The 16,064-nt window shown below is 42.6% G+C and overlaps 1 protein-coding gene across 2 annotated transcripts in view; it reads right to left on the minus strand.

Moving 5' to 3' along the window:
• Positions 1-462: 462 nt before the first annotated feature.
• The window catches only part of LOC116976995 (protein only RNase P catalytic subunit), a 49,212-nt gene continuing 33,610 nt past the window's right edge, over positions 463-16,064 (minus strand). Inside the window, exons 5-7 of one of the 2 annotated variants that reach the window (XM_033027154.1) lie at positions 6,974-7,122; positions 3,962-4,157; positions 463-1,657 (exon numbers count right to left, since the gene is read on the minus strand). In XM_033027154.1, the coding sequence (XP_032883045.1) occupies positions 1,517-1,657; positions 3,962-4,157; positions 6,974-7,122 (486 nt within the window). In that variant the 3' untranslated portion in view covers positions 463-1,516. The remainder of the gene's footprint in view (positions 1,658-3,961; positions 4,158-6,973; positions 7,123-16,064) is intronic. The other variant, XM_033027153.1, reaches the window with a different exon arrangement.

A 16,064-nucleotide genomic window follows, 5' to 3' on the forward strand; every position in this document is an offset into this window, starting at 1 on the left:
GCAGACCGTAAGGTCTGAATGACAATAAAGGTATTCAATTCAATTCAAAATGATTTTCGTGAGTCGAGTAGTAGACATGTTTACGTTGCCTTTAGCAAGGTTTTTGATAAAATCCTGCATTGAAGGCTTGTCTGGAAGTTAGATCACATGAGATCAAGGGGGAGCTGGTCAATTGGATAGAGCATTGGCTTGGAAGAGGATGTTATGCTGGGCTAACGGTTGCAGGGTCATGCAAGATGCTAACATTCTCTGTTTAGAAAAATAAATCAACTATGATTTAATATGCAAAGTACGGAGTTTTACCAGAAGTGGATAATAACATTAGCTAATCTAGGTAAAAATACTCCAACTAACCCATGCTTAATAAGAAAATTATTCTATTTTTACAAAGCACTCTCTCAGTTTTGGAGTATACACTTTTCAGTATGTGTGTGTAAACTTTAAACTCTTTGTTCATAAAACGGGATGTTGGTTGATTTTATTTTATTAATAAATGTACACAACAGCATATTTTGAACATCGAAACAATTTGTTTTTTCATATTATTTATGGATCTGGGTGTTAACAAATAGCATTAAAACATCTTTCACTATATTACCTTTTTCAATATCACAACAATCCCAAAATCTGTTGATTTAAATTCAAACACAGATGTATTTGTAACAGTTTATATTCGCTCAATGTATCTGATACTGACCAGATAATTCCCACATAACTGGAAAAAATATAATTTGGTCAGAAGCCTATTTAAAGATCGCGAACATCTAAATTTTCCATCGTTAATGCAAGAATTAACAATATCATGATTGTTACTCAAAATGAAAATACCTTTTTTTTAAAGAGTGAAACATTTTTGTTACAAAAATCAATTCTTACTTATTATCTCTTGACGCACACATGAACACCAGTTTGAATGCAATTGTTCGAACTGAAGTTACATAATTTATATATTTTAGATGACATGCATTACAAGATTATGTAGTACTCTTGGATACAATTTCATTTAATGTTTACATTAGCAAATGTCTTATTTGTGGTTCTAGGTTGTTCCAATGACTGATCAAGAAACAATACAATAAAAAGCTCTGTTTCATCAACCGTATCAACTCATTCCGAGTGATTTGGCAGGCACCACAATGTGCCACTACATTACAGTGCTGCTCTCATATTCCATGAAGAGGCAAATAAGATGAAATTAAGAAACAAAACACTTCAGGAAGGCTAAAGAAAAAGTTCAAAAAATAATGATTATTTAAAAACAAAAACTACAGCATTCATACACTTATTTTGAGTATGAAATAACAGAGAACAGCAGATCCTGGTTTATACCAAAGATACCAAATGCTGGAGTAACTCAGCGGGTCAGGCAGCATCTCTGGAGAACACGGATAGGTAACGGTTCAGGTTGGAACGTCTTTTGAGTCTAAAGAACAGTTCCTAACTGAAACATTCACGTTCTATCCATGTTCTCCAGAGATGCTGCATGACTTGCTAAGTTACTCCAGCATTTTGCATCTCACTTCTTTTCAGTTATATTTTGAAGGCACAACCATCTACGTGGAACTTCATAGGAGGATCTCTCCACTCCTTCCTCTTCATATGGTATGTGCCAGGTATTATGTGTTGACTGCATGATTGTATCATACTTTGTTATGACCTACAGTGAAAAATTGTTTTAAAAAAAAAGTCAATGTTGAGACAAAATGAGTATTAAAAATAACAATTAAATATTTTTGGTAGGAAAACGTTTTCCAGTTTTGGTATGACGAAGCTTAAATAATGTCTAAATTCTTAAGCAATATACACCATAAAATATGGTCACAAGAATGTGCTTCATTCAGCAAAGATTTGTTCATTATTATTTGGCCAATAAGCTTCAATGTTTTGTAATTTTCTGTCAGAAGAATTCAAACACAAAAGTTTTAAACATTTTGAGCAAAGAGAAACACTACAAAAAAAAAGTTAATAGTAAAAATAAATAGCAATATTCAAAAAAATTAAAATAATGGTTGCATACTCTATTTCAGAAAACCTCTACACTGAAATTACAGGATTTGCAGTTCACACAAAAGGGTTAATTTGGTGTCGATGCAGAAGCAGGTTGCTAGAATTAAGATCTTGGGAACTACAGAATTTTCATGAGGGTTCTATTGTTAAAATTCAGTTAGCAGAGCTCCACTATCGTTGCCTACACATTTGGGACGTAAGTGTTTGTGTGGGAAAATTCAAACGTGATGGCAGCTAAGTGAAGAAACGTCAGTCAGCAAATTCCAGTTTTGTGCAACAACTTGAGGTCCATAATATTTAGAATTTAACATTTTAGATCACTGATCTTCAATCTAAAATATAAATCTCTTAAAGCAGATTCAAAGATTAAATGTGAGGTTGCTATCTTTTGAATAATAGCTGAAGAAGGGTCTCGGACCCAAAACATTGCCTATTCCCTTCGCTCCATAGACTCTGCCTCACCCGCTGAGTTTCTCCAGCATTTTTGTCTACCTTGAATAATAGCTAGATAGGTCTCTTATAGATCAGGGGATATGGAGAGAAGGGAGGAACGGCGTATTGATTGGGGATGATCAGCCATGATCACATTGAATGGTGGTGCTGGCTCGAAGGGCCGAACATCCTACTCCTGCACCTATTGTCTATTATATATTGAAAATAAAATTCCACCTTGGGACCGGGACCCTTCCTCAGCCTCCTTTCAATATAGATTCCTTGTGTCTCCACTGCCCTACTCCTTTGTCCTGCCACTATCTCCCCCCCCCCCCCCCCCACACACACACAGCAATCAGTATGTTTCACATGAGATATTGATGTCAGGTTTCCGATTAGCAGGAGTTTCATCTATTTAAAGTGCCAACATTTAATTTTTTTATTCTTACTCTCTCCATAGATGATTCTTGACCTGATGTATTTCCAGAATTTTTTTACTGATTTGGTTTTGAACTAATTAGCAATTGAGCAGCAATATAAAAACACAAATTTTATGAGAGAACAAACTGTACAGTCACAGTTACAACTACAACTGCTACAAAAGGAATTAAAGTGTCACAAACCACCCCTTAGATTCCATATTCCAATTTCTTAAATCTTTTCAAAAAAAACTTGATCAACTGGTTTCCTTTGTCACTCTTTACAAATACTGTTTCAATTTTTTCTCGCTTGGAAGAATCAGATTTTACTGCTTTGTCAAAGATGTTTTGTGAATAAATTGTTTGGTAATGCAATCTGACACAAAAAAATCTGATTTGACAAAGACAAGATAATCCTCAAAAAAGCACTGGTGTGGAGTGGAAATCTTTTTAAAAAAACCCTCAAACATGCATTACCTGGCAGAATGAGAGTTTTCTCAAATTTGCAGGCCAACTCTTACAATTATGCATAGAAAACTCAAATCATACAACTCCGTGTTTCAAATTAACTTAGAGAATGCAGAGCTGCTCTTTAGAATATATTTTGTCTCGAAGTACAAAAGCTTCCCTCCCCTGTGCCCTATCTGGGCTCCCACCCAAAGATTTGCGCCCACCTATTTCTCCCCACCCCACCCCCGCTGCTATTTTCCTCCCTCTTCTTCACGATCCACAACTCTTCACACCTGTCTCACAACTTCTGCTCTTATTGCCAGCCTTTGTTCCAACCATCTGCCCATCAAAACCACACTCGCCGATGTCCACCTATTACCTGCCGTGCTTTGGCTTGCCTCTCAACTTTTCCTGCTTTATTCGCCCCCTCCTAAAATCAGTATGAAAAAGGGTCACGACACAAAATGTCACCTATCTATGTTCTCCAGAGATGCTGCCTACCCTGCCGAGTTATTCCAGCTCTTTGTGTCCATTATCCAGCATTGGCAGTTATTTTCTTCTACATTTCTCAACATCTTTTTGTATGTCTTAAGGCAAGGTAACATTGCATTTTTTGCACTTCTAGGTTACATCAACATATGCTAAGTTCCCACCTCAAATTTGATCTTGTGTCCTGGATTATAGTGTGATAGCACAAGCTGATGTCCACGCTGCCACTTGAAAAACAAACGGCGTGCATTTTTGTTGATCAAACAGGCCTTATGATCCCGCATAAGGTCTCGACTAACGAATTTACAGTGATTTCCTGAAAGTATTGTTGCATATAAAAGAAAGGGATCATCTTCTGATCTGGATCAAGAGAAACAAAAGAAATCCCAGTTTATATACATACACAATTATCTTTGGAACAGCATTTTCTACTCTTCAAATAGGAATTATACTAGAAATTTCACTTCTGGTCAGTAATTTGTTTGAACGGTGCTCGTGTTGTGATGTGTAAGTTTCCTCCCACTCCCTGCAGTTCCTTAAAGGTTATTAATCTGATCTCTCACGTGCAATGTTTTCAAATATCTAGCTGTGTGGAATTGTATTTAGAAAGGTGGTTGCAGATGAATTTGCAGCCATTTATATCCACTTGCTTAAAGCCAAATCATGTACGTTTCACTTCTTGGTCACTCAACACAAGCAAATAAGAGATGATTTAGATATGGGATGGAAAGTTAATTTTCACAGATATCACACACTGGTCTATAACATGCAATGTCAGGTCATTTAGGAAACAACCACCATCTTGGTATCACAATTGATTTCTGCAATTCTTTGAAGGGAAGCTATTTTAAATCAAATTAAAACACTGACAATCTGCCAAACAACAGAGGCATCTCAATGGGCACAGAATAACTGCAAAGGGTGTAAACCAGTAAAAAGGTTGTGAGAAAGAAATAACTTCATGAAACCCGAGAAGAAATCAGCATATATTCACTTTAAATAAGAATTCTTCAGATGGACAAGTGCACTCTTTATCTTTATTAATGTCTTACTTAGGACAGAGAACAGAAACAGGCCAACATTTAGCCTAGCCAGCCAGCATGTCCCATTTTTCCACATCTGCATCTATCATCCTGGATCTCTTCATCTTATTGGGGTGTGTATGTGCTTTATATCCACTTGCTCAAAGCCAACCACTCCAACCACTCCAAGGGTAATAGGTTACACATCTATATATCATATCTCTATACTTATAAAACTCTGATCTTGGATGTGTGTGTGCATATAATCACATCTTCTCGAAAAAGCGACGTGGTAACGGTAACATTTTTACATACTCCGGTAGAGATTTTTGCTATGGAGTCCGAAATAGCCGAATCTGAAAATTCCATGCTTTATTTCTCGAGTTATTAATGAAAATGTTCAAAAATCTGGCAAAATTTTGAAATAAAAATGACAGTCTTTCGCTGATGACGTCACAATGGATCTGTGTGCCTGCCGTCTTGCTCGCTAAGTTAGTTTGAATTTTTTTAAAGATTTCATGGAGACTACCTTGTATTAGTGGAATCTAGTTATGCCCTACCAAACATATTCTCTCTCTATCCATTTTGTAAGGTTAGGTCATCGCATTGTCATCTTTCCTCAAATAATGCACAAAAGTTGAATTGTTTGTACCAAGCAATTATTTAAAACTCAAAACTCAACACTTTCTTGTCCACAATAGAATACCAAGATTGTAAGACGCTTCTAATGTAACACTCGCTATCTGCTACATTGAAGAAATGCAAGTCAATGGGCAATAACTATAGGAATAAGTAACCAGGAGGCTTTAGAGAGTGGCAGTATTTTAAAAAAGGAACAAGGGTCTGAGACAAGGGTCCCGACCCAAAACGCTACCTGTCTATTCCCTCCATAGATGCTGCCTGATTCGAAGAGTTTCTCTAGCACTCTGCATTTGGCTCAAGATTCCAGCATCTACAGTTTCTTGTGTCTCCTGGTTATTTTCTATCATAATGGAGACTACAGGCTGGAGATCGAAAATACATTCACTTTGCATTTCTGTTTGCCTTATATATAAAGCCTTGTCAACAGTCTGTCTGTCCCCTCTGTTTTTATTATTTTAAGTATGATATGTTTTAAAAGTATTTTTTAATGTTTCTTGGTCTGTTCTCTGTGGGGGGTGGGGGGGAATTGGGGGAAACTTTTTTCAATCACTTACCTCGATGGAGATGCGATTTTTCTCCGTATCGTATCTCCATCCTCCTGCGGCCTAACAACGTGGAGTGGTGCGGCCTTTCCTGAAGACCGGTCCGGTGCTTCAAACCGCTGGCGTTGCTCAGACTTTAACATCGGGAGCTGCGATTTATTTGCCGAGGATTGTGGAGAGCTCCAACCGCAGGGCCTGTGGACTTTAACACTGTGAAGGCTGACCTGGGAGCTCCATGCCGCGGAGTGTTCCAATCCGTCCCGAGTTTCAATCATCCCGACACAGGGGCTCGGATATCGGACCGTCGGCAGCGGCGAATTCCCCGACCACGGGTGAGCAAAGGAGGAAAATGATTGAACTTTATTGCCTTCCATCACAGTAAGGAATGTGGATTCCGCTGTGATGGATGTTCATATGGCTGTGTGTATTGTAGTTTTTCACTTAGTATGGCTGTATGATAACTCAAATTTCACTGTACCTTAATTGGTATATGTGACAAGTAAATTGAATCTTGAATATTGACATTACAGAGTAATGATCTATTTTTCAATGATATTATTGATATATATTAGTGGCTTAAAGTTATTCATCATATTAACTTGTGAATAACAATTGGTTATAAGAATTAAAGTTGGCAATTAGGAACAAGTAGGATTTCCCCAGAAGATGACCATTAAGACGTCAAGCAAAGGACTTAATTTTGAAAAATCATGAATATACTAATTATTTCATAACTACGATGATTAAATTTTACAGGAACAAATCATTTGGCTCACTACCTTGTGGCATCTGTCTGAAAGTGCTGTCAACACAGCCCCACTCCATTGTGCTTTCATAATGAATTGAATAATTCTTCATGGCCCTTCTTTTCATTCTGGATCTTAGAATTATTCAATTATTTTTTCATAAAAAGGAATGATAGGTTTTCTTGAGTTGCCCTTTATATTCATTGCATTGAACTTTAACTTACATATTTGATGTAAAGAAGCAGTCAGCATATTTCTGTATGGCAGCCATATGACTTTTGTCCCAGTTACGTGTTCCTCTGAGCATGTGCTTGCGCCCAAGGACAAGGAGACGCAAGTTTTGTTGGGCAAGATGAGAAACTACTTCAAGAAGCTGTTTGAAAAGAAAATGTGCAAATTAATGAGGTTATAGGTTCATACCAATGCAAATGGACATGAATCTGCAAGCGGATGTAAAATTATGTTTTTTTTCCTAATGCAGTTCCCTGTGTCTCGCATAAATAGAGTTGTATACTGGGTCTTAAACTAATTAGGGGAGAGGGTTTAAAGAACAGGATGTTTGATAAATCAAGAGGAAATTATAGAAGGGTGGTATAAGATGGTGACGGAAAATTGACAAGCAAGGTGTGATACTAACCCAGTATTTTTTTAAGCACCACAATGGTCAGGATGTCTGAGATTGAGTGAGAAACGCCTTACCAAGATCCACCTGCTTGTTCAGTGATGATTTGGTTAGCAGCAGTGTTTCCACTTTAAAGGAAATTACCCGAAATTCTGGAAATTCTGGTTGTCTTCGGGTAATTTTAGGGAAACTAAATAATTTCGGGAAATTTCCGCATCCGGATAATTTTGGGGAAAAAGTATATTTATGACCATCCGCGCGGCTGCGCAGTGTGGGGAGGCCCGTCAGCCGCATCACAATTGAAAATAGTGCCGATGTCGCGGTAGGGACGCAAAATGACGGCGTCTTCCCGCATGCATCGAGGCGGTGCGTACGGCGTCGAGGCGGCATGCCGCGCGGAATTTTTGAACATGGTCAGTTTTTCGGAGCCCCGCACGATGTCAGGACCAGCTCCGCACAACTCCATACGACTCCGGCAATCGTAGTGGGACCGTCCCCGCGAGGCCGTACGGCTCAAGCGACCACGTTAGGTCGCACTTGCCGCATGGAGTTGCATGCTCGTGGGGCAGGCCCTTAAGTTTGATAAATTACTTTGAGAGCCTGTACTGTGTAAAAGGTTGGGAAGGGGTTTCGGGCTGAAGTACAAATTGACATATTACTTAAAAACCAGCGCCGAGGTGGGACGGGGGGGGTCTGTGATATTTCAGGACTGCGATCAAAACATTGCTGCTCTAAATTCTGTTAAATCAAAGTGTTTTATTGAATGTTTTTGTTTAAGTTTGTGTGGTATAATTTTGTATATAGTGATTTATTTTTTTGCTTAAGTTTGCTTATATTCTTGCTTAAATTTGCTTATGCTTTTGTTTAAGTTTGTGTGATTTTGCTTTCAAATTGAAGAAGTAAGGAGGATACCACATTTTTCTGATAACAGCATTCTTTTGCTGTTCAGAATTTTGCTCGGTCCAGTGCTTCACTTAAAGCGGTCCACTCAGATTCTTCAGATTTACGATTGAAATCAAATACATTCTTCATAGTTTAATTTTGTCGTTCTAAAATACTTTGTGTTTTGTGGAGGGGTATTGTGGAATTTATTTTGATGTGTAAATTTTGTGTTGTGGGAATCGAATAGTTTTGTCTGAAATTTTTGGCCAAAATGAATCACAAGGCATGAAAGAGCGGGAGAACGAATGGAAGAGGCGGAGACAGTAGGCTTGTGGGAGAGCTGGCAAGGGGAGGGGAAGGAGGGAGAAAGCAAGGACTATCTGAATTTGGAAAAGTCAATGTTCATATCACTGAGGTGTAAACTACCCAAGCGAAATATGAGGGGCTGTTCCTCCAATTTGCACTGGGCCTCACTCTGACAATGGACGAGGCCCAAATCAATGTGACCACTGAACTCCCTTAAGTACTGTGCTAGAGTATCAACACATTCAGTCAACACTGACCCGAGGGTTATTTACCAACCTTACCTGGCAGGGGAGAGACCGTGATCAAAAAGGCGGAATTTTTTTTGTGTTCTTATCAGAATAGTTCTGACGGTTCTCCCAGGTCAAGACACGGATCGTGGATCGCATATCAAGGCCGAATTGAAATTGGAAGTCACGCTGGTGATCAGGTGATCGGTTGCTGGCTCATCCAGTAAGAATGACAGCAGCAAATGGAGCGGGAGGACAGGGTATCCGCAATACCCTGCGAGTGAGCATGAAGAACCTCAGCGAGGGGACTCCCTTCTTACAGGACCTGTTCGTTAGGAAGGTCTTGCTGGAGGACTGCAAATTTGTAGCCGAGAACATTTACTGTCGCCAGAACTTCCCTGGTAACGGATACTTTGATGTCACTTTCAACATTCAACGGGATGGCAGAAGCTGATGCAAGACTTCCGGGAGAGGGGTAACGAAGCTCCGCTATCGCTGCTGAAGGTGCAGCCATCATGGATGTCCTCATCTTCCTTGCTCATTATGTCGGGGGAGCAGGGAACTGTGAGGGTGTGAAGGACCTGATTGGAATCTGGACAAGCCAAGGTGAAGCTGAGGGTGAACGAGAAGGGAGCCATTATCCACCCTCCCTCGGTGTTCGCTATCGGTGGGAACTGAGGGTACATGACCTATGCGGGACAACCCAGGGTGTGCAGGAAATGCAACAAAACTGGGCACGTGGCGACCCAATGCAGTGCAGTTGTCTGCAAGAACTGCAAGCTGCAGGACCACGAGACAAAGGACTGCCAAGTGAGCAAGAACTGCAACATGTGCGGGGAGGCAGGTCACCTCTACAGGGCTTGCCCTAAAAGAACCGGGGGAGGAATGGCATGTGGTGAAAAGGAATAAAAGGAGGGCTCTGCCCAAAGAGCCAAGGCCGGAGGGAACGGGAAAGTCTAAGAAAAGACTCCTCTCCCACACCAACGCCAGCAACCTCTCCTCGTCAGAGGATGAGACGACGTCGGGGACCCGACGACAGAGTCAGAGGAAGAAAACTGGTGAGGAGGAGATCAGAAAGGGAAAGGACACGCGTGTTGTCCCCCAGCTCCAGGAGACCGGGAGCAGTGCAGCGGCCAATGGGCCCCAGCTCCGGGAGACCGGGAGCAGTGCACTGGCCAATGGGCCTCAGCTCGAGGAAACCGGGAGCAATGAACCAGCCACCGTACCCCAGTTACAGGAGACGGAGGGGGCAGTGCGCCCGGAAGAGGGTGGAACTCTCGCTACGCCAGAGGAGACCCCCCTCCTTGAGTTTGCCAGCACACAGTAGCTGAACCCAGAAACAGTGCTGCAATTCACCAATGCGATGGGCATGAGCGGACAAGATGACGGTCAGTGACTTTTTTTAAAGGATAATGGAGCTAAAAATAGCATCACTAAATGTGCGCAGTGTGAAAAATACTGCGCAATGTGTAAATGCCTTGCAGTACCTGGCCAAGGTCAAGGCGGACGTCACTTTTCTGCAGGAGTGCGGGCTGCCACACCTCCTCTGCTATCGGAGGTGGTCGTGATGGTGGCCCCACAGACTGCTGTGGGGAGGGAGCTTCTCCATCACGGAGGTCAGGGAGGTGGCTGGGGGGCTTCTCCTGGTGGTGAATGTAATGTACCGTGGCTCTCCGCTCCGGCTGATTAATGTGTGCGCCTCACCCGTGCAGAGCGAGCGGCTGGCCATTCTCCAGCAGCTCCCACCGTTGCTGGCCACATCCCAGCAGCTCGTTCTGGCCAGTGACTTCAACTGCATCACTGATGCGGCTGGACGATCTGGCAGTGCCAACAACAGACTGGACAGCACCTCCAAGCTCCTGATTGAGACGGTCAAAGACGCAAAGCTGCGCGACCCTGCAGTTGGGGCCCTGTCGCGGTTCACCTGGTCGAGATCGAACGAATAAGTCCGGTCCCGGATAGACTTCCTCCACGTCGAAGGCCGTCAGACACACTGACCTCACGCCGGTGTTCTTCTCTGACCACTGCCTCCTTCTGGTTCCTATCACCTACAAAAGGACCGGAAGGCAGACAGAGGGACATGGAAGTTATATGTGAGGCTGTTGACCCCAGAGAACATTGAGGAGTTAAGAGGGACTACGCATGTTGGAGAACTGTGAGGCCCCTCTTTGACTCCTCCACACACTGGTGGGAAGCAACCAAAGAGAACATCAAGAGGTTCTTCATATTTAAAGGGGTTCTGAGAGCAAGACAGTCAGAGGGAATTGTGTCAACTCCAGACAGATTTCCAGCAACTGCTCCTTCTGCAGTCAAGAGGGCTGGATGTGAGGGAGGAACTTAGAGAGTTGAAGAGCCAGCAAGCTCTGCTCTTTACCTCCGAATCCTCCAAAATCATCTTCCGATCCAGGGTCCTCCACATGGAGCAGGATGAGACGTGCTCACGCTTCTTCTTCCATAAGCTTCACAGGGGGAGCTCTGTGATGAAGAGACTTAGGGAGGAGGATGGCTCAGTAACATCCTTGCAAACGGACATGCTGAGGATCTGCAAATCCTTTTATACGGATTTGTACGACAGAAAGGCCAGACTGCACCGCCTCCTATAACTTCCTGTCCTCTATCACGGAGGTCTTGGAGGACAGCAAGTGAGAGAGTCTGGACCAACCACTGACTCTAGAGGAGCTGACTGGCTCCATCCGTTCCTTTGACTCGAGTAAAACTCCCAGAAGCGATGGTTACCGACCGAGTTGTATTCGGCTCTGTGGGACTGGGTGGGCCCGGACCTACTGGACGTGTACAACGACATGCTTCTAGCCGACAGCATGTCAGACTCCATGAAGGGCAGCATCACCCTAATCTACAAGCAGAAGGGGGAGATGAATGATATAAGGAATTGGAGACTCATCACATTGTTGAATGTAGATTACAAGATCCTGTCTAAGGCCATCGCCAACCGGGTCAAGTCTGCTCTGGGATGGGTGATCCATCCGTACCAAACCTGTGCTGTACCTGGCAGGAAAATCTCAGACAGCCTGGCGCTGCTGAGAGATACCATTGCCTACGTGCAGGACAGACGGGTGGATGCCTGCCTCGTCAGCTTGGACCAGGAGAAGGCCTTTGACAGGATATCGCACACGTACATGAGGGACATGCTCTCCAAAATGGGCTTTGGGGAGGGAATCAGGAATTGGATCCAACTGCTCTACACCGATATCTGTAGTACATTCCAAATCAATGGGTGGGAATCAGACAGCTTCCCCATCAGGTCAGGCAGGGTTGCCCTCTCTCCCCGGTCTTGTTCGTCTGTTGTATTGAACTTGTTGGAAGGACGCGAGCATAAGAGGAGTGACATTGCCAGGCAGTTGGGGCACTCCGGTCAAAACCTCTCTGTACATGGACGATGTCGCCGTCTTCTGCTCAGATCCAGGGTCCCTCCGCAGATTGATTAGCGTCTGCAACCAGTTTGAGTCGGCCACGGGAGCCAGCGTGAACCGCAGGAAGAGCGAGGCCATGCTATTTGGCAACTGGCCTGACCGATCTTCCGTCTTCTTCACCATCAAGCCTGACTTCTTGAAGGTCCTGGGGATCTGGTTCGGGTGGGCGGAGGCGTGTGACAAGAACTGGCTGGAGCGGATATCCAAGGTTTGCACAAGTGTGGTCTGTCCCTCCCTCCTATGTCACAGGGATCACCCGGGCCATCTTCCAGTTCATCTGGGGGTAGAGGATGGACCGGGTGCGACGGGCCACAATGCACAAGTCGGCAGACAACGGGGGTAAAAGCGTGCCCAACGTTGCCCTCGCCCTGATGGCCACCTTTGTGTGTGGTTGCATCAGGCGGAGCGTAGAGCCAAGGCACGTGGGCACCAAGTGTCACTACCTGCTGAGGTTCTACCTGTCCCCGGTGTTGCGAAGGATGGGCCTGGCGCAGATGTCACGCAATGTGCCAGTTAGCTGGACATTGCAGCACCATCTGTCGTTCGTGGAAAGGTTCTTCCGGACCAACACCATTGACCACGTCCATCGGACAGTGGTCAGCACGGAATGTCCTGCAGGCAGTGCAGGGAAATGATTCCATGGATCCTGTGGAGTGCTTCTCAGAGCAGAACTCACCAACAAACACCAAGACCTGGCTTGGCTGGCGGTGAGGGGAGCCCTCCCAGTCAGATCCTTCCTACACCGTCAGAACCTCACTATCAGCACACGCTGCCTTCAGGACAGCTGCTATGGAGAGGAGACGGTTGCCCACCTCTTTGCAGAGTGTGGATTTGCAAAGAAAGTCTGGAGAGGTTTGCAAGGGTCCCTGTCACGTTTTACTCCGAACAGCCCCATTACAGAGGACTCTGTGATTTACGGACTGTTCCCAGGTTCGCATTCAGAGACTGACATCGAGTGCTGCTGGAAGGTCATCAACTCAGTGAAAGACGCTCTTTGGTCTGCCCGAGCTTTGTTGACCTCCCAGCGGAGCGGGATGTCCATCAGGGAATGTTGCCGACTGGCCCGCTACAGACTGCAGGAGTATGTGCTGAGGCACTGAAGCTTGGTGCAGCCAACGCCAATGCTCGATGGGGGAGGACCACAGTCTAGTGTCCTTCTGCTGCTGGACATGAGGGGCAGGGTGTGGTGGAGACACCCCTCAAAATAAGGGAAGGGATTGGCATGAGTGGCAAGGGTGGGGGATACATTTGTGAAACTTGAGCAATGTATGTAAACAGTATGGAATGTCTGTATTGCCTCCAAAAATGGCAGATTCATTTTTTTGCACGGTTCATGTATTATTTATTACTTGAATAAAGTCTATTTTGAAAAAAAAAATTACCAACCTAAAACAAAAGGCTGCTCTTGAGTGTATGTGTATAAATTCCAGAATACAGACACAAAATTGAAGAATGCAGGTAAAAAGACACTTAGAAAATGCTGGAAATACTTAGCAGATCAAGCAACATATGTGGAAAGAAATACAGAATTAAAATTTCAGATCAAAAATCAGCATTCTTGGTTTTAATTGCAGGTTTTCAGCAGTGGCATTAAAAAAAAGTTTATATAAAGGTAATAAAAACATTTGGATTTAAAAATTTATATAATTCAGCTCTAAACTAAGAAGATAACTAAATGTTTTTTTTCTAAATGAACACAAAAAGAGAAACAGTTAAGGGCCTGTCCCACTTGGCGATTTTTTCGGCAACTGCCGACATCATTGATTGACATATCAGGTCACCGAAAAATTTGCGGCGTGATGCAGCGTGTGATGATGTATGGCGCGCAGTGTTCTTTCAAGTGTCGCAACATTTTTTTGTCGCCGCTGGATTTTGAAATGTTCAAAATCTTTTGGCGACACTGATATGACGTCGGCAGTCGCCGAAAAAATCGCCAAGTGGGACAGGCCCTATAGGTTCACATTTTGCACTTAACACCATCCCACACATTTAAAGTTACACCTCCTTCTCATGAACTTGGACTTTTTATTCTTTGTCATTCTAGATAGCAAAAGCCCCCACTTAACAGAGTGGGAAGCTATCGATATTTCACTCAGCATAAGGTAACTATGAAACTGGTACAATTTAAAATGAGAAGCTATGAAATTCATCCTAGTTCTGTACTATAAATATTAACAGCTTGAAGACTAGCATTTTCTCTGTTCCATGAAGGGTCAGCATTATTATTGCCATATTAAGCATTTAAATAAAATATACATTTAAAGTTCATGGTTGAGCACTTGATATGTTGTAACCTACAAAGTTATGGTACAAGAACTGGAAACTGGGATTAGGCTGGACAGCAGGAAAATACAGATTCGATTAACTGAATGGGCACATTCTGTGGAGTAAATTTCTGCAATATAGAGCACAATTCTGGTTTACTGATTTGCACTAAACCTAAAAATGTTTTTTTTCCTAAACTCATTATATCTTTTCTCCAGAGACGTAGGTATACATTGAACAACATCTACATCCAAGTTATTACAAATTTTACACATGGTATATCAATGAATGGAAAAAAAGCACACTGATAAAAAAAAATCCCCAAAACTTTGAAAGATTCCGCGTGGGTGATAAATAAAACCTCCTATGCTAATCTTTAGTTCCTGTGGTGGACTGCAATCATTACATGTTAATACTTGCTTTAAAGACTGGCCAAAACCAGTAGATACTGATGTTTTACATTGTGAAGACCATAATTACCAGTTATAGAACATAAAATAGTACAGCACTGAAAATGTCAAAATGGACATGTCAAAGACTAGGGCATAGCTTTAAGGTAAGGGAGGCAAAGTTTAAAGGAGATGTGCGGAGCAAGTGTTTTTAACGCAGAAAGTAATGGATGCTTGGTATGCGCTGCAGGGGTGGCGTTGGAAGCAGATACGATAGTTGTGTTTAAGAGGCTTTTATATAGGCACATGGATATGCAGGGAATGGAGGAATATGGATCATGTGCAGGCAGATGAGATATGATTATCTTGGCATCATGTTCAGCACTGAAGAGTCTGTTCATATGATGTGCTTTTCCATATTCTATGAACAGGCCTTTTGACTCACAAAATCCATGTCAAACATGATGCTAATCGCCTCTGGCTGTACATGATCAATATCTATCCATTCCCTACCTATCCATGTGCGTATTTAAAAGCTTGTTCAATGCTACTATCTTGTCTGCTTCTAATACCACTGCTGCACCACATTCCTAGGACCTACCACTCTATGTAAAAAACATGCCCTTTAATTCACATCACCTTTAAACTTTGTTAAACTTTTTTAAACTCACCTTAAAGCTACGCCCTCTAGTCTTTGATATTTCTATCCTGGGAAAAAGTTTCTGACTGTCTACCGTATTATTTTATTATTTTACCTCATATGGTCTACCTCATAATTTTATATACATCTCGGACGGTGATGACTCAAATATTTTGCAAAAATTGATGTGACTTATGTCATTGAGACTTTTCAAAGAATTCCAATTTGCTGAAAACGTCATAAGATATCCAGCATTTCAAATACTGATAAGTACATAAAATATAAAGAAACAAAGAAAGATACAATATTTCAAAGCTTCAACTGATTAGTGCAGATTTTTTGTGGCCTCTCAAATTGAATTTCAATATTGAGGTTTAAGCCCAGGCCAAAAATTAAAACAGATCTGTGGGTTTGTGCTGGTCCTTTTAAACTACAGATGAATCAAATTGAGTTTCAATTATATACAAAGTAAGCCACCTGTACAAACTGGCCCAATGTTTTGCCAATCTTTCAGTAATTGGAGCATGCACTGTTGAAAATAAAAGGTCAATTA

The sequence above is a fragment of the Amblyraja radiata genome, chromosome 9, assembly GCF_010909765.2.
Source record: "Amblyraja radiata isolate CabotCenter1 chromosome 9, sAmbRad1.1.pri, whole genome shotgun sequence".
Classification (NCBI taxonomy): domain Eukaryota; kingdom Metazoa; phylum Chordata; class Chondrichthyes; order Rajiformes; family Rajidae; genus Amblyraja; species Amblyraja radiata.